Below are 25,551 nucleotides of genomic sequence, written 5' to 3'. Positions count from 1 at the left end.
CAATGTGTCACGGCGGGGTGCGCCGATAAGTTTAGTTTACAGGACCCAGAAGCAGACACTGAAAGGCAGAGTGGCTAAACAGAAGATGATCCTTTATTTGGATGTTGGCACATGAAAAAGCATGAAGCTAGGAAAACTGTGAACACTCAGAAAACTAAAGGACTAAGAAACTCAGTGAAAATGCTGTGACAAGCTATGAACACTGAGTAAACTATGACGAAACACTATGGGGATGCAAACAGACGACCTGACGACGAAACATAGAAAACAGAGGACTTAAATACACGCATGAGGTGATCAGGGGAAGTCGAGACACACGAGGAAACAGCTGACAAGGATGAACATAACAATGCACAGGAAATGTAAATTCAAACACAATGACATGAAAACTGGACTTTCAAAATAAAACAGGAAACATAAGACGCAGACATGACAACCTGAACTTGACAACGTAAGACACAGACATGAAACACATGAAGGGCAAGGGAGACTTAACATGGGTGGAAGACACAAGGGGAATCTAATAACAAAGAACTAGAACAACCTGGGCATGATAAAAAATGAACTTAGAAAACCTGAAGGGCTTAAACATAAACTAAAACTCAAAACGCTGGGTCAAAAGACCCAGGATCGTGACACAATGTGAGTGAAAAATCAGTTACAGCTGTGTAAAATCTCTAGTTTTTCCTCATTATTTTTAGTAGGTGACACACACACACACACACCTGTGTGCATCTTATAGTGTCGGCCTCGGTCAAGCTCACTTTGTCATGTTGTTTTACATTTAACAACTCATTTAGTATATGTAAAAAAAAAAACCCCATTAGAGCTCTGTTTATAATGTAAGTAAATAAAAAGCATTCATTTTAAGTAAAGCAGTTCTTTACCCTTTCAGGTACATTCAGTATAATCCGATCCATTTAGTCAAAAAAAAGTTGGCGCTTTTCTCCATGTTACTGTATAATTACAACCACTGTGTGGCACCAAACTCTTGAATCATTTTATAATGATACTTTGTGTCCTCCCTGTGTACAGTTTTTCCATAACCTTTTTTAAAAAAAAAAACATGCCACTTTAAGGCGTTGACTACAATCTGTGCTAGTTTAGTCGACATTTCTATTACAGATTGCAAAGTTTCCACTAATAGAAAGACGAGAATTATGACTGCTGTTGTGCTTTTGCCTCAACTTCCACGTCTTTGTGCCATTGTTTCCGAGTGAACAAAGGCCTATCATGTGCCTTTTCAATACTGTGACAGGAGGATTGTTACCAGTCGCAGGACTTAAGGTCTCTCCTTTGTACGTCTGTGACCAAACTGCAAACAATGGTATCTGTGCAGACTCTGCACACCTGCTGGTGTCCAACTGTACCCATGCAACTGGCTGGACTATGGCACTGAAACAGGTATGTCAGGCTTTTCTTCTGTGCTTCTCTGTAAAGTGTGTGGTTTTATGGTGAGTGCTGTAGAGGTAATTATTTTTAGTTTTAGCTGTGGGTGGCGCTGTATGTTGCCACCACTTCCAGCCACCTGAATCTGCTGGGTTGGTTGCTTGAGAAGAGGACACATCCTGGGAAACCGGTGGGACTTCGTCCCTAATGACTGTGGTGCCAATCAACAGCACACCAAGAAAGTGTCTCATCCAAGCAGCTGCAGAGAGCAGCCAAACCCTCAGCCTTGAACTCTTTATCACCAAAAGCATTTTGAGCTTGGCTTCTCGGGACCCTGGAGGCTGTAAACCTTTGAAAATTGCAGTTCAGCATGGTCACAAGGACTGTGCGCTCTTTGCAGCTGACAAGCTGGGCTCACTTGTACTTCTTAGAAATATGTGCCTTCCCATCGCATCCAAACACTTGCTGCAGTTGGGGCAAAACAAAGCAGCCTGCAATCGATCCCAGCACACTGCTGCTGCCTGCAGAGCCATGCTAGGGAGTAAATTATTGGTAGACGGTTTCAACCACCCAGGGAGCCTGAGTCCAAACTAAGAACTGAAACGGAGGCTTTACCCCCAGGCTTAGTGAGGCTGCCACCCTGTGTCTCTGCCTTTTGTTAAAAAGAAGGACAGAAAGATTGAAGTTGCGGATATATAGTTATCCTGCAGAGCTGAAAATGTGTTTGTGAATGCAACATATTATGAGACAAAAGTCCAAGTCAGGACTGGCCTTGAATCAGGGATGACACAACTCAACATGTCACCATCGCACAGTTTTGTAACACACTTACAGTAATGGTTAAAGACAGTAGTTGGCATTTGTTTTAAAAGGAAGCAGCTGTAAAATAGTTTTAGGCAACAAGGCTATGTAACTGAAGGTGCTGTATATAACTGCAGTTGGACAACCCATCAGTACTTTACTTTAAGGCTGGACACTGCAGAGATATGGATGTCACAGGGTTTATATTAAGAGCAAATTTAGCATATCACTGTTCACATAAATCAACTAAGAAAAACAACTACTGGGTGTCTTCTGAGTCACAATGAAATTTAAGAACGTAGTCTGTTTGATTTCATTTCTTTTAATGAAAGTGAAACACACTCAAAGACAAAAAACCACACTTTTTGATCAAGGGTACAGAATTGAAATCATATTTTCAAAGGTTATAGCTAAAGTGTAGTTCTGGTCATTAAAAAAAAGAGGATTTTAAATGGGAATATAAAAACACCTTGATTTTGGGGGGAAAAAGTAAATGTTTTGTAAAACTGAGCGGCTGAAGATGGGTGCTTCACAAACCACCACAGGCTCAGCTGCAGGAGCTCCGTGTTGTCATTGATGAGCTGAGTACCAGTTAATACACTTACCCATAAAAGAGGGGCACACAGGTAGAGTGCAAATACGTAGATCATTCTGCTAAAGTGGTGTGACATTTATACCTTTGGCTGCATGTCTCTTGTGAAACACGCACTGTTAGAATTAAAAAGTATCCACTATGAGGTCATTCAATGGAAATGTCTGTTTTTCTGTCCCTGGCCTTTAAAGAAATATTACACTTAAAAAAATGCTTCAAAGTTACAAATTATTTATTTCCTAAAATGAAACAATGTTATTTGAACAAGTACACCTTCCATCACTTTGACAGTATTGGTTATTAAATCAGTTATACATCAATTCAAGCACCATATGAGTGATTGTGGCCACAGCTTTGCTTTTATGTCAAAAATATTTTTTTTACCATTTAAAATGCAATCTTTTTTTAATAAATATGACTGACACCATGTGGTTTGATGCCCTGTAGCAGCCACTTTGTAAAAGGCATTTTTCATGAAAATTGTCACCGGCATGTTCCCTTACATAACACTAGAGCCCTTACTTAATAACTGGATCTTGGTAACACCAGTGACTTTATTTGACTGTGCAAATAAACTTGATCAAAAGCTGTTCATGCAGTTCTTTCAAGCATCAATGTTTCTTAAAGTACTGTATATCGCAACTGTGTGCCATATGTGTCCCCAGATGTGTGTCACTGGTGTTACTGGTGTTATATCATTGCTCATTTTTAACTCTTATTCTAATAATTTCATTGTTGTAGCAAATAAATGTCACACTTTTAACAAAGCTGATTGAAAATGGTAATCTCATCCGGATTTGTTGCGTTCCTCTTCTTCTGTGACTAAATGTGCTGAGAGACTGAAGAAATAATATTTCCTAAGGTTTTAAATGCCTTTCATCGTACTCTTGTTGAAGCATGTAACTTATGTAGAAAGTGTTGTTGGTGAAAATGAAGTGTCATTTTTTCTTATTTAACTGTTTTCAAGACACTTTTGTTGCTTTTTTCTTTCTTTCTTTCTCTTTTTTAAATAAAGCAAGCAATTGATCAGAGTTGCCGAAGGAGTAAGGTAAATGTACAAAAATTATTTAAAAAATCATTAAATCATTAAAATCATTAAGCTGTCATTTTTGAGAATATGTGAAGTCAAAAAGTTATATTGTAGTATTGTTATAGTGTTTAAAATTTTGAAAAATAAATACATTTTAGCACGTTTATGTAGAATTGACCCTATCAATTAAAGGTGACAGCCTACGTTATTTTTAGATAATTATAATCTTGTTATTGTTATGGGGTTTTGTCTTTTGTAAGTTTTTTTTTAAAATGGCTTGTCTTTGTAAAATCTATCCTTTCCGAGCGCAAAAACGCAGCACCAGATGAAAAAATAAAATCTCGTTTAGAAATCCCGCGATATGTCGCGTCGAGCAGACCCGCTAGTAGCGCTGTTACCCCGCCGCCCAACCAGTCAGTGTACAACCGGGGAGAGAGTAGACATGCAGGATCCTGACTAGATTTCTCCGGAGTTTGAGGACGAGCACTGAGTTATGACGGAGTGCACCATTAAACCAGAGTCTGTGTTTTGTAACTGAATCGTATAAATCACAGAATAAGAAAATCAGCGCAGGGGAAATAGTTGAAAGCCAGCACCGGTCTGACAGTCAGCGTGTGGGAATGGCAGCTCCCCGGCCGATAAAAGGCATCCTGAAAAACAAGAACAGCGCTACAAACAAGTCGCTGCCCGACGATGAGCCAAAAGAGATTACAGAAGAAGTCCCGGGGCTCTCGGAGGATGACCAACAGTAAGTTTTGCCTGAGCTGTTCTGAGGCTGGTAGCCGAGTAACGTTAGCTAACGATGGCTAAACACTTGTTAGCCTTTCTAACGTTACCCCGCTGTCACCTCATTGGCTGTTAATGTTTGCCGGTGTTGTGTGTGGTGCCGAATTGAGAACTTTCTGGGTGTTTCTGTAACTATCAGACAGTGTGATGTCTCGTCTCTGATTTAAACCTTGATGGGAGGTATGACCGAGCGCAAACGTTTACACGGTGTAAATTAGTGTAAATTACACCCCCTTCGAAGCAGGTTAGCCTGTTAGCCTGTAATAAACAATCACCACATGCAGCGTGACTCTAACGCCTGCTAACAAACGGTTATTCTGTCAGAGGTTTCAGTGCCCATCACTGTGTAGTAGCATGAATCAGCACTAGTAAAAGAAGGTGTGGAGCTGTTACCGCGATAGTGACAGCTCTCAGATGACCGTTGCCATAATAGGCATAATAACGTGAAGTTGGGCAAAAAGTGGCGCGTTTACGCATGGATGTGTAGACTAATGTATTGCGAGAGGATCGAGGATTTTCATGACCTAATCTAAGGCCATTAATTTCATCAACCTTCTCTGCCAGTGATTTTAAGCAGCAAGTGGTTTGTTTTATGGTCATGAATCAAGCTTTGGCTAAGGAAAAACCTCTGCATATTAAAGAAATACACTGCATCCGATGCATGTCTAATGCAAGCACCGTGTAACACTTTGCCTGTTAAAGGATGTATTAGAGTGATCGATATCTACGACATTTACAGCACAGCTACAGTCAACACCCTGTTACTAGACCACACTGTCCCTAAGGCTTAAAGTTTATACTAAATACTACGTGTTGCCAAAGATTTCATTAGTCTGCCAGACTTCAGATTTGTGTCCTCTTTCATTTTCCTCTGATATTTATGTCTGACACTGACATTATCACTGAAACAACTGTCTGTGGTAAACATGGTTGTCCTCATGCATGTTTCGAAAAATCAAAAGAAATATGTTGTATCACTTAAGAAAAAGCAAACTAGAAACATGATCATATTTTCTGAATCAGTTCATCGGGATATAGAATTGCTCAGCAAAGCATGAAAGGACATGACATTAGCAGTCACAAACATCATGTTACTTTGAGTAAGATCCTGAATGCATCACTTTATGCTACCTCAAGCTTTTGCATTTTTGATACACCGCCAGAGCACCACAAATCTGCTGTGTGAAATCGAGCACAACAGGCTCTAAAAAAGAGGTATTTTAACATCATCTGAACACATGTGGGATCATTTCCTTGTTCATATTATCGTCATCATCACGAAGATCATTCGAGATGATGTGACCCAGATATCTAACTTTAGTGGACACATTTAAGACTATCTCCCAAACAAAATGAGGGAAATCAAGGATTCTGATTCACTTTAGTCAAGCTGATTATTATTCTGCTCTTTCAAGGGTTGAATTCAGTACCATACTGTAAACCAGACCTGAAACAGCTGCTGCAAGCCAGCACCATAAGGAGACAGGACATCCAAATCATCAGCATATATCAAGTGGTTAATAAGGCTCTCCCCCATTTAGTGTTTTAGAAAGACTATCCTTATATAAGTTGAAGAGAACAGGTGACAGTATCCCACCTAGTCAAATAAAAAGGGTGTAGATGCGCTCCTGCCTCACTGAACTCAGATTGATGTGAACAGCAATAATGTGGGATTCTTATCAGATATGGGGGGGGGGGGGGGACGACACACACACTCACATCTCATAACACTGCTGTTGAATATTCATGAGGCTCAGTATAACCTCTGCTTTCTGAACACATCTAATGTGACTTTTATTTCCAGCTGCCTATCAGATTTTATGGGGACCTCACGTTATTTGGCTTAACATCCAACTTCATGTTGGCCAGCGCGACGGCTCGCATAACCACTAGTAGTAAAGGACACCAAGCAAAGATATCAAGGATGGGGGTGGGGTTGCTTCAGATTCGGGACCAATGCAGGGCAAATAAATCAGAGTGGGCCAATAGTCTCACAGGGACGTGACTAGGGTACCTAATGAAATGCTGATATGCAGAAACCGGTGCAGAAAACTGCTTAATCAGCCATCCTGTTGCCTGTTATGTACTTGTGCTGAGGATTGAGTTGACAAGAGCTGCAGGTTAGCTTCTTTCCGTCTGGCTCCTCCCCTTCTCACATGCATTTGACTGTGGCAGGGAACATGAACCAAATGTCCGAATCCAGTTAGGTCATTTCCACAGCCAACTTTCTGTTTTCTCTCTGGCGTCAGGCAACTGTGCGTAAGCAAACTTTTGAAGCTGTTGAATTAGGTTGTATTAGTGCCAACAAGGTCAAATTTTAACAAAGGGACAATATATAAGTAAGCAAGGTGGTTCCATTTGGCTCTGCTGTTTTTGATTATCCCGGTAATGTGTGACATTAGGAGACGTGGCATAATGTGATTGAGGAGTGGACACAAATCCTAATAAGATCAAAAATGATGACTTAGTTGGGTATTTGTGACAGGAGGAATACCTGAAGCAAAAATGAATAACATTTGCACAGGAAGTTATCAAGGTTAATGCAGAGAGGTTCAGATCCCTCATTAGTGTCTTATTAAGATTTGAACCGCTCGCAGAACCCTTGAGCATGTTTGAGTCACTGCAAAGCACATTTGCATTATGGGCTAAACTTTTAAAAAATGAACCCTGCTTACAGGATACAGCTTTACATATGTTGATGTGATGAAGTGAGATGAAAGAAAGATGAAATGTACACAACATATGAGGGCTTTTGAGGCACTACATGAAATGAGTTCTGTGTGCTTTATAGTCATGGACATTTATTAACACCACCCACCTGCCAAATGCTGCTACGTTTTTGGGAGCTCACTGGACTCTATCAATAAGCATTCATCATGTTCATGAATAAACCCTCCACATGTCTTACTGGTTACTTTCAAAGGGTAACCATCCAGTTCTTTTTACTTGGCAGAGGCTAACTGTGATTTACCATCCACTGTGCCTGCTGTTTATCCCGTGCCATCACGTCTAGACAGGAGGAGCTCTCTCTGAGCTGCAGCATGAGAAATTAGGCCATACTAGCATGGCAGTTAATAGTGAATTCCTAATTCAACAGTGAATCAAGCTTTTTCCGTACTGTTCTAAAAATAGCCCTTTGACTGACGAGGAAGTGGAGGAAAAAGAGTTTTCTGGACGGATCCCGTGTGCAGCCAAGCACCAAATCCATGGAGAACTCGAGCTGGACCGTGTCAACACTGTCTGCATGCAGAGCATCCACGCTCTAATGTTGTACCAATATAGATGTTAATGTTTTGTCTTCAAACATTTTTCATAATTTTCAAAACCTTGGGTAAATGCTTGTCATCCCCTCCCCCCAAAGCCCCCAAAACAAATAGACAACAAAATAATCAAAACAAAAAAGCCACGAGACACACTAATTTGTAAATAAAGTTGTTTATTTAGTCTGATAGATGTTGTTGAGAATCAAATGGTTAAGCAACACAGGAAGATGTAATGCACAATAAAGCTGATTTCAGAATCATCTAGAGCATCGGTGTCAAACTCTGGCCCGCGGGCCAAATTTGGCCCGCAGCCTAATTACATTTGGCCTGCGAAGCCATACCAAATTACTATTAGAGCTGGTCTACTGGTATTATACAGCTAATATATATATTGTTTAGTATTAAGCTTTGCTTGTTTCATATTCAGTTTTTCAGCAAAATGTGTTTGAGTCCATAAGAAAAGATTCATTCTTATATTTGGAGGAATAAATATATTTCAATAAATATTAATGTTAGCCCGCGACTTTCTTCCAGTTTTGAATTTTGGCCCACTGTGTATTTGAGTTTGACACCCATGATCTAGAGTTTTAAAGCCTTATCAGTCCAGGGTTTCTATCTCTAAATGGGACTTTTCGGGTGGGGGGGGTTTACACATGTACATCACTGGTGTGCGTATAGTTAAAGCAATGACTCTGTGTTACCTTACTCAACAGAGATGGTCTTGTTATTTTTGGCCATTTGTTAAATAACAGTGTTTTTGTTTTGTTTTTTTAAATGCTTGTATTTTTATCTCTGTCCTAATGAGTGTCCTGTATTTGGAGGTCAAAGTCTCCTTTATAGGTACCAGCACAACGTTACAAAGCAGGGTTTTTTTTAAAACATCCCAATAGTCAGTAGGGGTGGGGGAAGAAATCGATACTGTGTAGTATGGTGATATTTTGTTTGCTAATAATGTATCGATACAGGGACAGCAGAAATTGATATTTTGTTACAAAAAACGTTTTGGTGCTCTGACTTCAGAGCATGTTGATCCTTTTTCTGAGCAAGAATCCTGACATTCCTTCACTGTCCAAATGTGTTTAACTTGTTTTTGGCAGCAATAAACATGACAGTTTACTTATTTTAATTTGCATTCAGTTAAGTTGGACTAGACTGTAATACAAACGGTTCAGTTTGTCAACAATAAAACTGAAATGAGAGAAAGACTGAGTGTGAGACTTTGATATTAGATAAAATGAATATTGATAAAGTTTACCTTTATGTACAGAATCTGAATATCGCAAAATATTTTTAAAAATTGCCATAATATCGTATTGTGCTTTAAGTATTGTGATAATATCGTGGGATGTATGGTGATTCCCACCTCTAATAGTCGGTGTGTGCATGAATGTATTTAAAGGCTTATTATCTGAAGGTTTTATTGTAGAATACAGGCAGTTTATATACTGAATAATTTGCCCTGTTGAATGTCATTCACAAAAGAGTTGGCAAGGCTAATTTCTACCATGATTTTAAGTTGGCAGCACTAACAAAGAGCAACAGCACAAACATGTTCTCCTTCTTATCATCTTCAATTGTATAAAACATCACATTCCCTCCACCAGCTCGCTCTGCCAGCAGGATATCCTGAAGTAGCTTTACAAAAACCCACCATTCATTTATGTGACCACCTGTCTGTGTTTACGTGCTTCATGCACTCTCAATCTGACTCTGTGGTTTACAGTCAGTGCGATGCACCTTTTTAGATTTTTTTTCTTTATCACCTCTTAGATGAAACAAACAGGATCCGCTATTCCAGCAATTTGTGTTCATGGACATGAATTGGGGCCTTTTTATCACGACCTTTGGCACAAATACAAAGTTTTGTGTTTGAGTAGAAACATTGGCATGTCTGAATGAGCTGTTGTTCACAAGAATCTTGGACACGTTACCATGGTGACCATGAAAACATAGTTGCATTTTTAGCCCAAGCTGTGATTTTCTTTTTCCAAACCTAACCAAGTTATGTATTTTGAATTAATCACATATTATGTGTTAATAAATAATGCAAAAGTGTGAATGGTATGTGACTCCTATATGGCTCTGATGTGAGCGGCAAAAGGAGTCGCTGTGTCAACGACCCCCAGCCACGCCTAAAATGTGGGTGAAGTTGTCTTTTTTTTGTTTTGCTTTTTTTTTTTTTAAAGCAGAAAATGTTGATCTTGTGTTCTACGCGGACAAAGATCATTACAAACACGACAGAGCAGATTAAATTCAAGAAAACAAAAACACACGTGTCCACAGACATGAGTTTGCAGATCAGCAGGTGTGACAGCTTTACAAACTGCCACGAGATTGCTTTGGATTTGAAAAAGCAAAGATAAATCTTAGACGAAAATAAAGTAATAGGGTTCATTAGAAGCGGGGATTATATTCCTTCTGCATTCAAGGCTAAAAAACAAGCACTGTTCCTTGTCCCTTTAATCACCCACTGCTATTTAGTTAACAGTAATGTCTGAGTCTCACACCCAGTCATATATAATTCATTGATGCCTGCATGAAATCCAACCTTTCCTTAACTGTCTCGCAGGCCTCATCATGGCTGTATGATGCAGTGTCAGACTGGTAGGCAGTGAATCTCTGATTTTCCATAACATGGATAGTAGACAAAACTTTGTTAACCTCTGGCTGTCATTTTACACTCCTCTGTAGAGGTCAGATGGGGTCAACTGTGTTTCCAGTTGAAACTGGAAACACAGTTGACCAGCCAGCTTTTTTATTGAGGAAAGATCAACAGGTGTCTAACAGCCTCTTGTCTACCAGGTTAAAGTGTGACCACAGCTTTATTAAGAAGCAGTAAAATGTGCAGATATCTTACTCTTTTGTGGCACATGGCCCAGGAGTGGGTCGTAATCTACGTCCACACGTACATGGGTATTTTTTGAAAACGGAGATTTTCCGTTTTCGTTTTAAAAAATAATCCCGTCCACACGTAAAGGCAGAAATGAAGGAAAACGCTGCTAGGAACATGCCAAAGCAACAGGTGGCGCTATATTCCTAACCGTGCAGAAATGTTGGCCAATCAGAAGTCTAGAAGCCTCGGTGGGAAATAGTAAACAAAGCTGGGGCATAGAAGCAGAACCGAGTCGTATGTGTGGAGGGACAGTAACTGTGTGTGTATATGTAAGCATTTAAACACTGCAGAGACAATTAACAGTAATAGTATTGTAGAAATTCATTTCACCGAAACAACAGTGTGACGTCAAAAAAGGCGCACATCTTTGACGCTGCGTTTTCTCCGTTTTTCTCGTCCACACGTAAATGCAAAAACGGAGTTTTAGAAAATATCCACCCTGGCAGGCGTCTTTAAAAATCTCCGTTTTCAGTGACCAAAAACGCCGTTTACGTGTGGACGAAAGGTGCAAACGCATAGAAAAATCTGCGTTTTCAAAAATACCCGGGTACGTGTGGACGTACCACCCGCGGGTGTAGTTTTGTTCAGATGAAATGAAACATTTGACCTTTGAAGTTTAGGATTCGTGACGTCATCGTGATTGCTAGTGCATTTAATTTGTGCTCCGCCCTGCTCCGCTTCTCCCCTGAACATTTTTCTCTACAGTCTGAGCAGATCAGAGGAGCTTAAGGAATAGTTTTCGTCCTAATTCTAGCTGGCCATCTCTCAAACTTTGTGTAATCTTTTTCTGTGCTGTACCCAAGGGTGCGCACACTTGTTAAGTATATATCTTAATAATTCTCACTGTATTATCACTGACCTGCCAAATGGGTAATCAAAAAGTTGCTGTGTTGTCTAATAATTGTGAGACTATTTGGCTGTGACCATCTGTAAATTAATGCAGATATAGGCCACTTTTACCAGTGTGGTTTACAGCAGCGGTCCCCAACCCCCGGGCCTCGGACCGGTACCGGTCCGTGAGTTGTTTGGTACCGGGCTGCGAGAGTTGAGGCTCAGGTGTGAAATGTATAGTTTTCAAGGTTTTTATTGGTTTTCAGCGTTATTTTGTTATCGTTTTTATTGTTAACTTGGTTTTCCTGGGTCTTTTCACGACATTATGAATAAATCTTATTTTTTTTCGGTACCGGTACTAGTTTTATTTTGTTGTATTTATCTGCGACACCTTAAAGGCCGGTCCGTGAAAATATTGTCGGGTATAAACCGGTCCGTGGCGCAAAAACGGTTGGGGACTGCTGGTTTACAGTAGATCAGTTGGAGAGGACACATGGAAAATGATAACGACCACATAAATGTTCAAATGGTTGTCTACGTTATCTTGTCTATTGCTTGCTCAACAGTTTGCAGTCAGCAGATGGATTTAATAGGAGGTTATCTTAACCATGAGTTATTTGCTCACACAAACCTGGTATTGGCTTGTTTTATTTTTTCTCCTCTCACACCACCACAGTCTGCACAGTAGTAACTGAGGAGGTGGCTCATGGCCTTCTTGTCAGGCCGTCTGCCTGTTGTGTGGTCTCGATCAGAGCTGATATTTGGTGAAATTCAAAGTTAAACGGGGACACCTTTAAAAACTGATTAGCTCTTCCCTGTGGCTGGTATTCATTTCCTTTCCCTGGCTGCTACTGCTTTAATGCTAATTTTCCACGCTCCCTGTTGTAAATATTTAATTTGGCACTTTCATTTGGTTTAATTAAGCGTTCCCCTTGGCACGCTTCCTTTTTATGTTGTTTCCCCGTGAGCCAGGTCATGGCACTCGCTTAGAGCACTCAGGAAGCAGTATATTTTGTGAATTTCTACTGACCTCTCTTTCTAAACTGTGCCCGCTGCTGTTACTGCTGGCGGGCTGATGCTGCGGTAGAGGGCACAGGGGCTGGACCTTTCCTCACCGCCCTCTGCCTATGCCACCTGATAGCACGGCTCAGCTCGCAGTGATGACTCACTCTATTTAATGAGTTTTCCTGAAGCGTTATGTCGCCAGCTGTTGACCACCTTCGAGAGGAAGTCATCATCACATAAGAGATGGAGCTCTATATTTAGTGTGTACTAGTAGTTGGTCGTGTCCTGTTTTTTCTTCGCGTGCAGAGGCAGGTGCTTCATCTTGGCGCTACAATTTTCACGATGCTCTTAATGACTTAGTGAAGATGTTTGGTGGGGATGAATCAGAGGGGTCTGCTTCTGTTTTCTTTTTTTATAAATATAAATGAAACACTAGAGTGAAGTAAACAAAACACTGTAATGTGCAAAATCCTGTTTATTTCCAAGTCCCTAGTCTGCTGTTATGTTGCTGAAGCTCTGCTTGTCTTTAGTCTTGTCTGATTTGACTCTTGCAGCTGAAATTTTCCCCAACTTGTCAAGTAGGAAGAAAGGAGCCACAGCTATCTCAGGGCAGGAATACTTTGATGCAGATGAAAGCTTCGTGGTTGATATATTTGTAAAAAGTGCACATTGATTCTGTGCATTCATTCCAAACGCAGCTTATTTAGAGTATTTTGGAATAGTCTCCCCTTAAATATTAGATCTGCACAAACACTTGAGCAATTTAAATCATTACTAAAGACACATTTCTATGCCCTGGCTTTTAACACACTGTGACCCAAGCATTTTGGTCTTATTTGAATTAGTTTAGTTATTGTTTTAATTCTTTTACTGTCCTATTATTGTTTTTTATTGTTATTATTGTATTACATTGTTGCTTTTTAATGCCGTTTTTATATTGTTAAGCACTTTGTGCAGCATCGGCTGTTTGAAATGTGCTATATAAATAAATTTGACCTTGACCTTGACCTATTTTCTTCCACTGCTTGGCCACTTTGTGAGCCACAGTTCAGGCCAGCAGCATTGGCCCATTTGGTGACCAAGTTTTAGCCAAACTTGGCGATTGGAAGGTTTATTTCAGTATTGAGATCTACTAATCTTCTGTTCCCGTTTTTGATGTGTCATTGTGACAAGTCAGGAGATCTACCTGTTCTTCCAGTCGAGTTCCTTTTTTGAATTTGTCTGAGAAGTCTGAGATTAGCCTTAATCCATGTATGGGAAAGCTACATCAGCCTGGTTATAGCCCAGCCCGGACATCGCAGGGCCTTTGCTTTGGTTTGGGAACAGCAGTGGTTGAAGTCCCCCAACAGTTGATTCTTTTGTCATAATGCACGAAAATTAAAGTTGCCTTGGAATGCATCACAACATCCTGACAGTAAAAATAAGCTGTTACGTTGGAGGGTTGGGCGGTGGCACTTCTGTGAGGTTGGTGAGCAGCAAGCATTTTGCCAGCTGATGAGAATCTTTTCTCCACCGCCCAGCTGTGTACCACTGTTAGCATGATGACATAATAGGGACAATGTTGCACATGTATCTGATCTGTTTACATTAAAAAAAAGCTATGCCCTCTTTCCTAATGTCGTCAGGAAAGACGGCGTGCCGGATTGACCAGTCTGTCATGCCCCTCACGCATGAAAAGGAGAGAGTTTGTCATCCTATAATCACTTAATCTGAGGCAGTTCCCATCATGACAGGCAAACATCTCGTGTAGTCTGAGTTCAGCACGAGTCCAACTGTTTAGAAATGGACATAAACGCAGCTCTTGTGTTTGAAGCTTTCATGTAAACAGTTTAATGAACCAGTTCATTCACATGAAGCAGTTGTAGCGCTCAAGTCTGTGGAGCTTTTCTGGCTTGTCGCAGGAGGCGGTGGATTAAGCATCTCCTGCCTCCCACTCCTTCCTGTCTCCCGTGATACATGACCTTTTGTTCCATGAACAAAGTCACGATGTGGTACCTTAGCAGAAGAAAGCAGAGCTGGGTTAACCAGACCCTGATAACCTTGAATTGAGGCTGTTTGGCTGAACTTGTCTGGAATTAGAAGTTTTAAATGTGTGCAAAGTAGAAAGTTTCCTTGGCTTGGAATAAACTGAAAGGAGAAAGAAATGTGAATATAAAATGGAAAGTAAGTCTACAGAAATCTGCCAAACTCTTGTCAGTGCAATAACATCTTCTTCTGTGAGTTAAAAGAAACAGCAGCATCACTCCTCTTGGCAGGTGGCAGGTGTTCTCTTTATCCTCCTGAGCACAAATTCAAATTCAGCACTGATTTGCTGTCTTTGTCTCAGTTCATTTCCTCTAAGGATTTGAAAGGGGAGCACGGATTAGTGTAATTTTTGAACAAAACAAAGCCGAGGTGAAAACCTTATTCCCCAGATGAGGATAAAACCATTTGAGGGATTAGAAGCAGACGTGCTAAAGAGAGATGGAACCAGAATCAACTCTTGATGCGATTGTTTCAAATGAGTCAGTTGTTGGACTTTTGGCCTCATTCACTCACAGCTGATAAGCCTCACCACCCACTCCAACCCACACCCGCATCTAAAATGTGTTACCTTGACACAAAAGCAAAGACCGTGGCACTTCCTGGTAGTTGCTGGGACAAACTGGTGCGGAGGACATTTCTGGGCCGTGTGTGTGTGTTTGTGTTCCCAAAATAATGCGGTCTGAGTGAAAACTGGGGCACATTCAGTCCTAGATTAAATCTGTTCACTCGTCTCCCTGGAGGAAACTGTGGATGGGATGGTAGCTGGGTGTGCAGTGGTCCACATTGAGTGACTGTCTGTTTAACCCTTCTTCCTCCATCCATTTTACAGGAAGAAGTCCCAGAAATGGGATGAGATGAACATCCTGGCCACATACCATCCACCTGACAAAGATTACGGCCTGATGAAGATCGATGAACCCAGCACACCTTACAACAGGTTCAAAATATCATTTTAAATTTTACTAAAACAGCAGCGCTCTACAGGGTAGTTTATCATTCGTTTCTTTTACTGTAGAGGTGCCTGACTGTTCAGGACTTTTTCTTGCCCTGCTTTCATTTTCCACTTTATAAACTTCTCTTTCAGGATGATTGGGGATGACGAAGATGAAGGGGCACTGAGTGACTCAGACGGCCAAAGTGGACTTGCAGTCGATGACCTGGCATCAAAGTAAGAATTGAACTTGAGCGCTGGGAGACAAATGCAATTGAAAAGCGAGGGTGCAGCTGATTAGAGACGCTATCATTGTTGTCCTTCGACGGGAATGTGCATACAAATGACTCCGATGGCTTTCAGACACTGAGCGCCGTGTTACTGCACAATTATCCATAAGTCCCAGTGACAGAACTTGTAGTAATATTCTGATCCACAAACATATGAAGCAGTCTTTGTGTTTTTCTTAACAGCTGTTCCATTCAGTTAAAGTATGACTTCAAATATACTCAATGAATAAGTGTTTTTACTTAAATGTATGCTGGAAGTTGGAAGAAGGACTATAATGCCAGCATATGGTCACATCCTGCTGATTCGTTTTTAAATATGTGACCTATTGCAAGTAGTTTCGGTGACCACTTTGAATTGCAAGGGAATCAATCGCACATCAGGTGGGAAGCAACCTGTCTCCAACCAAGGTTGGCAAATAATTGCCGTCTAATCGTCAATCAGAGCAACCGAGTGCAACTTGTCTACGATGCATTGCTTTGCAATGAGAGTTGACTCAACTTGTTGCCACCTGGGTATATTCATGTATAAAAGCAGGGCTATTGAGTGCCTGTGTCACTTTGCAGTTATCTGCCATGCTGCAGCAACAGTGTCACTATTTGTAAAGGAATTAGCTTCAGATTTGTGAGGTTATCATGGATGATGAATACAAATAAGAGTAGGAACAGAAATAAGCTTCTTTTTTCAGTGTAGTATTGGGCTTATAAGTATTTGTGGATGACAACAGATGTAAACACGATTTGATTATCAATGAGTTTGAGGCGCTTTCTTTCATGGACATCTTATTACTGCTTATGCTAACAAACCCCCAGCTAACATTGGAGGTTCTTCTGCTGTCCTCAGGCTGGGGCTAAACCCTTTTTTTTGGTCTACCAACAAATTTCCTCTATACTGTAACACTAGGGCTGCACGATTAATCGTTAGAAAATCGCGATCTCAATTCATACTTATGTGCGATCTCATTTCCAAATGACAACGATTAAAAAAAAAAGAAGAAAAAAAAGACGACGATTGTACCGCATTTTGATCCGGGACGTAATCTGCATGAAAACAAGCGCTCACTCTTCCTGCTCAACAAATGACAAGGGCGGAGCCTTATACCACGTGATACAGAAGCTGGCTGCTAAAATTAGCAGGGAAAAAACAACGGAGAGCACGTCAGGGATGACGAGAAAGTGACTGGAGAAAATCCGTCCCGGTCAACCACCCAAACATCAATAACGGGAACCTTATACAGCGCTTCCCTATACACGTCGAACTCCCGCAGGCACAAAGAAATTACGGAGGCTATCACTTATCACTAGGGATGGGTATCGTTTAGGTTTTATCTGATACCGGTGCCAAACCGGTACTTTTGAAACGGTGCCGGTGCTTAAACGGTGCTCGAACCGGTGCTTAAAGAATGGAGAACACAAAATTGGTCCAAAAACCTCTCATGTTCAGCTGTTTTTTTTGTAAAAAGATAACATTGTTAGCCTTTTCTGCAGCTATGGGGCATATATGGTATCACTCTTGGCTGGAAGCAGCTTTAACAATGGAAAAAACAAAAACTTTATCCAAAAACCTCTCATGTTTAACTGTTTCCCACTTTTTATTTGGTCATTTTTGCCTTTTTGGCCAGGGTGAAGGGAGTATCTGCCATCAAACAAGAAGACAGCCGCATGTAGCTATGATGGTGTTTGCTAGTTCACCTTACATACATTAATGTAATAACGTGGTTAGCCTACTCAACGTAAATTATACACGAACAACATTAAGCTACTCACGCAGAGAAGAACGGCTGCTGCTGCATCATCATCCTCATCATTTCTGCTACACTGGCAGGGCTAGGGGCCAGGACTCTACTCTTCAGCTTTTTGGGGGATGTTGCTAACTCTTCGTCCGATAACAGGCACCACACCTGCAGTAGATGCGCTCGGTGTGAGGTCTCGCAGCAAGCTATCAAATACGGCGCATTTTTCGGCTTTTTAAAAAAACGCTATGCGTCGCCAGGTGTTTCATCGGATTTCAGGTGTTACCTCCTTTCCACAGTATCACCTTAAAGCACTTGTTGCAGGCTGCTGAGTTTGCATCTTTTGCTGTGAAGTACAGCAAGACTTTTGACCGCTTCGCCTTGGGCATTTTTAATCTGTAGCTCTACTCTAAAAGAACGTACGTACCTGGACCCGCCTACTATCCCCGGAAACGTAAAATGATTGGCTAGAATTCAAAGTGTATCACATCTCAGGAAAAAAAAGCACCGAAATAAAGCACCGAAATGTGCGCTGCTTTTCGGTCTGGTTACTACCGTTTATGTCAGAACCGGTGCCATCATGGCACCGGATACCGGTACCCATCCCTACTTATCACCTGACCAAAGATATGGCTCCATCAACACTGTGCAAAACGAGGGATTTAGGAAAATGATCAACACCCTAGACAAACGCTACACAGTGCCGTCCCGCAACTATTTTTCTATTGTTGCACTACCTGCTCTATACACGCAGCGTCGAGCAACGGTGGAGACGCAATTTCAAGCAGTACAACATTTTGCGGCAACGACAAAATGTGAGACATTTGTTGTTTTTATGTTCAGTCTCAACTGTTACGAAGTTGATGTGCAGTTAATAAGTGCAATAAATATTTATACTGGAAAAGAGAATCGTGATCTCAATTCTAAGCAAAAAAATCGTGATTCTCATTTTATGCAAAATCGTGCAGCCCTATGTAACACGCTTGCTAAAGCCACTATGGCACTGTCTGTATTTGAAATCTGAGAATTTTACAGTATGTGTATTATCGAATCCAGTTTGAATGCACTCCACATGTAATCTCTTGGAGTGAAAATACTGAATTAGGAGCTGAAGCTTGAGAGCATACTGAAGATAGGTGCTTTTACGAAACAAGTTATTTGTGTCATAATTAATGGACACAAATGGAAAGCAGGAGGGCGGATAACATCTTATTGTCTCCTGCTATTGCGATCCAAAAGGCCTGTGTTCAGAAGCCACTCCGAGCCGTGACGCGGACGCTTACGGGAAGCTCGAGAAGCGTGTCCGCTGTGAGTTACTGTGCTTACGTAAGCGCATCGGCGCAGAGTCGGGATGAGCTCGTTCGAGTGTGCGTGCTCCAGAGTGTAGCGATTAGCTTCAGGCTTGGAAGTCAATTAGCCGCCTTTGTTTGCTTGTGCAATGAGTGCCAGCCATTGTTTTACACTAAACCCTCCAGATAGTGCAGCAGCTGCTCTCTTCCTCTGCGCTCTTCCTCGTTTAGATCCTCAGCATCCACTCTCTCTCGCTCCCGTCATCCATCAGTTATCCAACTGTGCTTTTCCTGTGCTGCCTTTGCTTCTTAACTGTATCTCACGTGCCATCTCTCTTCCTCTCGTCTTCACAATGCTTCGCCAGCGTTGTTTCAGCACATAGAAACGGTGGAGAAATTGGCGTGTTGGAGAGCAGTTGCACAGTAAATGGGAGCTTCCCCGCGGGCACTTTCACATTTTCACTACCATCCACTCAGCCATGACTCGTTATTCAGTTTGTCCACCTCTGTTAAAGCTCTTTGTTATTTTTATCTCATGCTTGAGTACTCGCACACTCGCATCCCTGCACTTTTCACTCTGCCTACTCGTTTTTCCACCTCCCCTATTGCCTCTCCTGCTTTGTTTCTCTCCAGTTTATTTGTTTGTTTTAACCACTCACAGTGACTTTGAGGCTCTATCAGTCATTGCCTGTTTGCGTTTGGTTTCACACTTGTGTGGTGGAGTGAAACCACAATTAAGACAAGTAAAATTGGATTGTGAATCTCCTGATGTATGGCCTTTCTGTTTCTCTCTTAAGGCTGGTGGCAGCAGAGGGCTCAGAGCCTCGCTTCATGAAAGAGGAGGAGGAGGAGGAGAGCAGCGAGGAGGAGGAAGAGGAGCTCACTCCCGAAGAACAAGGTAGACATCCACTCAGATTTCAGTGGAATATTGCATTTTTTTTTCTCTGAGGCGGTCACGGGCTTTCAGCCTATTTTGGCGTGTGCGTCCTGCAGTTCACCTGTTTGTGTATTCCTTCCACCTCAACACAAAGTGTCCTACACAGCTGTGAGTGTGACTAAATGCAGAGTGACACTCCACAGCCAAGTGCTGGCAGAGAGGGGACAGACTGAGAAAGAGCTCAAGTGTTCGGTGTGCTCTTGACCTTCTGCTGACTTCCTACACACACACACACACACACACATTGACTCTCTCTCTCTGTCAGCATGCGTTTGACTGCTCTCCCACTTTGCCCTTCTGTGCACACTCTCGGCACACTCCGCTCTCAGATGCAGAGCTGCATTAGGAGACACACACACACACACACACACACACACACAGAATGTATTACTGTTGCTGGCTTTTATATTTATATCTGGCCTGTGCAGGTAACAGCGAGAGAACAGTCTGGAAAGTCACAAATCCAGTCAATATCCTCCCAACTGCAAGAGCATCATCAGCAGTTTTTTGACACGCAGTTTAATCGTGTGACACAACAGGATGATAAGATTTGTTAAAAGCAATAACAACAGATGTGTGTTAGTGCATGTTAATACAATTGCCATTAAAGTACTCTAACACTGAATTTTCCACCTCAGATCATCTGTTGTTAATTAAGTTAATTTATTTATGTAATGGTCAAGCCCAAAGATGGGATTGGATGGTTTTTTTTGCAGTATAATAATCTGAGAATCTAATTAATTTCCCTGAGATGAAACCCTATCCCAGGGTTTCATCTCAGTGGGACATGCCAGCATGCAAAAAAAGAGTTCATCCTCAACAATATTCATACAGTTTTATTATGCAGCCACAAAGTTATTTTTTTAAATTATTAAATAGTCTTACATCAACAAGTACGGACACTAAATGTTTTTATTTGCTCTGTATTTCTGCGTACATGCAGTGTCTGAAATGGTTTCATTAGCCCACTGTTTTCGTTTCACACATTAGAAACTTTGCTTCGGCTTGGCCAAACCTTGTTGTAACCTTTACCGTCTCAGATGTGTGCATTAAGTGCTGAGTTGGCCAGTGCCGCATCACTGACACTGTGAGGCGTAAACACAGGCCAGCAGCGCCTCTGTTAGGTCTCAAACAGGCTCCACACAAAACTGCTTACATTACACAAAGGCCGGCTGGATCAAACAGCAGAAATGCAGGAGTCGCGTAAACATTCACAACATCCACTCTGACTCACCGGTGAAGGTTATCGGTGTCCTCGAGGATGTGGTGTGGGCTAATCAAAGTCAATCAGAGTGTTTCCATGACCACAGGAGTGCATGGCATTAGGGAAGGAATGAAAATTCACTACACCCAAATTTCAGGCGAGAAATTTTACATTAAGACAATAACAAAATCAGCTTACTATCACCTCCAGAATATTTCAAGGATAAAAGATCTGATGTCTCAACAGGACCTGGAAAAACTAGTCCATGCATTCATCTTTAGTAGGCTTGATTACTGTAACAGCATCTTTACAGGTCTACCTAAAAAATCAGTCAGACAACTACAGCTCATTCAGAACTCTGCTGCTCGAGTCCTCACTAAGACCAAAAAAGTGGACCACATCAGTCCAGCTCTGAGGTCTTTACACTGGCTGCCTGTCCATCAGAGGATAGACTTTAAAGTTCTGATGCTGGTCTATAAAGCTCTGAATGGTTTAGGACCAAAATACATCAGTGACCTCCTGACCCTGTATGAACCTTCCAGATCCCTCAGGTCATCTGGATCCGTTTTTTTATCAGTTCCCAGAGTCAGAACCAGACACGGAGAAGCTGCATTCAGCTTTTATGCTCCATATATCTGGAAAAAACTCTCAGAAAGCCTCCAATTAGCTGAAACACTCAGTTTATTTAAATCCAGGTTGAAGACTCACCTGTTCTCAGCTGCATTTGAATAAAGCACCAAATCCACACTTAAGCTTAAATTTCAAAACGTACATTTTAACTATTGATTTTATCTGTTTTGATTTTTGATTTTATATACTGTTTGTTTGTTTGTTTGTTTTAATCAATTTTAAATCATGCTTTTTATTTGTTTTTGTTTCTAATGTCTCTGTAAAGCACTTTGAATCACCTTGTTGTTGAATTGTGCTACACAAATAAACTTGCCTTGTTTAGTTGTTGATGGAGGAAGGATAGTGTTTGAGTCTGGAAGTGTAACTGGAACATTTCTCTTGGATGTCAGTGAAACCGATCCATATGATTGCTGAGGTTTTTGTGTGAAGATGTTGGCTTTCTTCTTTTAGTTGCTATAGCGACCCTCGCTGCAATGTCCAGACTGCAGGTCATGCCATGCTTGAGATTTTTATTTATTTATTTATTTTAAACGGGCACGTGTGTTTCCCTCTTATTCATTATTTTAGACCAAATAAAAAACTGCAGACACTTGAAAATTGTTGTCTATAGTTACTATATTGTCTATGCAGATTATTGTTTACTGATGCCAGATGCAGGACAGTATTGTTGCATGCTTTTACAGTGCATCAACCTTTCCACGAGTCAAGCTCTGTTTTATCATTATAGTTATAACATGCCAGCATTGAACTCGCTGCTTTTGGCAAATTAAAGTGATTTCAAACGTCTCTGTCCCCTGTAGCCAAAAAGAAACAGTTTCAGATGATGAGGAAGATGCACTACAACGAGGGCCTAAACATCAAGCTAGCCCGCCAGCTCATCGCCAGCGAGCTAGAAGCTGACGAAGACGAGGAGATGAGAGATGACACGGAGGAGACGGAGGAGATCAGTGTTGACCCGCCACAGGAAGGTGAGGGGAGGGAGACTGCGGCCTGTTGGGTATTTGTTAGAGCAGTGATTCCCAAAGTGTGAGCTGAGGCCCCCTGGTGGGCACTTTGAATTCAGTTTTTATTTATATAAAAAGTGAATTCAAGTTGGTAGTAGGAAGTGGTTAGTTTGTGATATTACTGATTATTCTTATTGTTTATGCCTCAACTCTTTGCGTATGCCCAGGTAGCAATTTATAGCCAACAGTCTGTGTTTATGTTTTTTGAATAAAGTCAAGGCATTACTTGATTAGAGGGAAGATTTCAGATCGGTTGGACCTCATGGATGTTCTGGTTTTTAAGTGGGTCGTAGAACTCTTCACTTTAGGAATGGCTGTGTTCAAGCTTTTTACTGGACACTTTTCAGTTGCGTGTAGAAGTAATTGTTTTGCTCATTAGTTTGCATGTCTCAACGTGTACTCACTTTGACCAAACTTTATGAGTTTGGTCCGTTTACTGAAATGACAAATGGCTCACTCACGTCCACTTTTTCCAGGATGAAAAAGCCAAATAAAATCAAAATATATCCACTCCTGTCTTTTCTCACGTCTTTGTTTCTTTCTTTCTCCAGCTGATTCTCTGGACTCATAGACGCCGTCTCCGACCTTCAGCCCCGCGTGTGTTTGTGTGTGCGTGTATTTGTCGACTCGAGAATCAGAAAGACAATGCTGCTGATGTTTTTAACACTGAGCAACACAGCAAAACACCGCTTCAACACTCATATAACGACTCTCAGCAGCCATTAAACTCCCGGTCACACGTCTGGCTCTACTTTTCCTTCCAACTGTGCAATATGACACACTGGTTTTTTCAACCCCCACAATCTGTACAACACACAAAAGCAGACTGTTGCTCCCTCCTCTTCCCTCTCCTGTTGCCAAGAATTTCTTCCTCCCGCCTCTTCTGAACTGGCGTCGCAGTGAAGGGTGTGATTCTGACCCTGAATGGAGGATCAAGGCCTTTAAAAAAAAAAAAAAAAAAAGTACCAGGACTCCCGTCTGGCCGCTCCACACGGCTCCTCTGTCGGCCACAGAGCCAGCACATCAGCCCTGGAGGAAGCCAGGGGAAACCCCACGACCTCTTCAAAGGCGTATCCGAGACATGACGACGGCTCGTTCTCCGATGGCTGTGAATTTTTTTTTTTTTTTTTGAGTATGTTTTTGTTTTGCTTTATAACCCGCTGCTCTGTTGTGTTGTCCTTCCCCCTTGAGTACTGTCTGTGATAAAAGTTGGTCCAAATGAAGACCAGTTTGTTTGTTTGCTTTCATCCACACTCACGTTTTTTAACAGTTATGCTGAAGACTTCTCATTAGTAAGTTGGGGATTCTGTATGTAGCCCACAAAGTTTCAATTTTGCCACCAAAAAATTAATAATAATCAAAATTTGATGCCTTACACTGATTAAACTTCTAACATTTGTAATATGTAGAGCAGTGCATCTCAGATTGCGGGCTGTACTGAGATGGCGTCTTGACCGTGGGGCTGTTGGGCTGTTTGGTTTATAAGCCACTACTTACAGTGCCTCACCATGATACTCTCCCATATGGCTACACATTAACTGTATTTACATCAACACATTGTTTGGTATTTCTCAGTTTCATCATTTCAGTTTTACAAACATGCGTACCTCATCAGCACCTGATCGAATCCACTGAGAAATTTGGCCTGTATGACGTCTACTGAGGCACTTTTTTTTTTCTTTTTTAAAATCAGACTAAACTAAAATCTGTTTGTTTTGCTGGTGCATGTTGGGATATGAGGGAAGGTCAACGGTATGAGTGTTCTCTTATTTTCCTCGGCAGAGCAGTAACGGTAATTTAAACAGTGTTTTGGGGGCTGTGTTGAAGTCTTGCTGCTGAGGTAAAACATCCACTGGAGCGCTGGCTCTGCTCTTGCATAATTTGCCTACTGCATTAGAGCTTTGACAGAATCTGTGATTATGTTATTTAGTTTGTGTTTTAAGCTTCATCACACACCGGTTGTCGGACTTGTCGAGTATCTTGGTGTGATGCAGTTTGGGATCTCTGCAGAAGGAGATGCTGATGCTACTGACCTTAATGGAGACGTCGGAAGTGGCTTTCGATGGTTTTTTGTAATGTTTGGTGTTCCTGCAAGCGCCGAGGAAGTTGCAACGTAGTCTGACTCGAGTAACAGAGGAAAGAAAGCAAAGGTCCCGATCCCGACTACACACTGTACGACTTGAGTCTAGTAAACAAAGACGAGGTGTTTGAAATGAAAAGCGTGCAGGAGCCTCGACCGTCTCGTGTTTGGAGCTTTCATTTCCCTCTGACCCTTTAATTCCTCACTGTGACTGAAAGTATTGAGCTTTATATTGTGGGAATGCGGAAAATCATTGAAACATTTGGACTTCTGGATTTATTTTAAAGTCTTATATAAAAACACCTTCTAAGAGAAACTCTGTAAAGTGAGTGGGGGAAACCATTCAAGCAGCTAATTATCAAAGGGGTTCTCATCAGGAAACAGGAAGTCGATGTTCTCTAGAAGCTCTTCTTCTTCGATGACTGAATCCATAGACTGATAGAAGAGTTCAGAGGACTTCATCTTCTCACTTAGATAAAAAGGACAAGATTAAAATCTGACACGATCACCCCGTAGGTGGTTATTACCCATCAAAAGAAAACGTGCCTCTCATGTATCTTTGTACATGTGTGTAAAATGAACATGATATGCCCCGTTGCTTGTTTCCCGTGTCTCGCACAACTTGTTTCCCCCCCTGGTTTGCTTTCTAAGGATGATAGACTGTTAAGCAGCCCCACGACTTTGCACTGTCTCAGAGTGACATGGATGTTGAGTCCGTGTCTGTGCTTTGTTTTGTTTTTATTAAACTACCAGACTGCATATTCTTTGCATCATCAGATTGTCTATATATTTTTTTCCTTTCTTTTTTTGTCTCTGACCATTAAACACACGTTGTTAGGAA

The 25,551-nt window shown here is 41.4% G+C and overlaps 1 protein-coding gene and 1 long non-coding RNA gene across 2 annotated transcripts; one reads left to right on the top strand and one right to left on the bottom strand.

Annotated features, from left to right (window-relative positions):
• Window positions 1-4,187: 4,187 nt before the first annotated feature.
• On the top strand, window positions 4,188-25,551 carry ppp1r2 (protein phosphatase 1, regulatory (inhibitor) subunit 2). Its single transcript, XM_085134095.1, has 6 exons — window positions 4,188-4,560; window positions 15,445-15,552; window positions 15,700-15,783; window positions 19,653-19,753; window positions 22,427-22,594; window positions 23,182-25,551. The coding sequence occupies exons 1-6, from the start codon at window positions 4,433-4,435 to the stop codon at window positions 23,199-23,201; spliced, it is 609 nt and encodes a 202-aa protein (XP_084990221.1). The 5' UTR covers window positions 4,188-4,432; the 3' UTR covers window positions 23,202-25,551.
• On the bottom strand, window positions 16,819-19,656 carry LOC146502445 (uncharacterized). The gene is made up of 2 exons (XR_014869590.1): window positions 18,177-19,656; window positions 16,819-17,121 (listed from the first exon to the last, which is right to left on the bottom strand). It is a non-coding gene; the product is annotated as an uncharacterized LOC146502445 (long non-coding RNA).

This window comes from Neolamprologus multifasciatus, chromosome 15 (assembly GCF_963576455.1).
Source record: "Neolamprologus multifasciatus chromosome 15, fNeoMul1.2, whole genome shotgun sequence".
NCBI classification, from domain to species: Eukaryota; Metazoa; Chordata; class Actinopteri; order Cichliformes; family Cichlidae; genus Neolamprologus; species Neolamprologus multifasciatus.
Note: the sequence above shows the minus strand (reverse complement) of the source record. Positions and strands in the feature narration are given on the sequence as shown.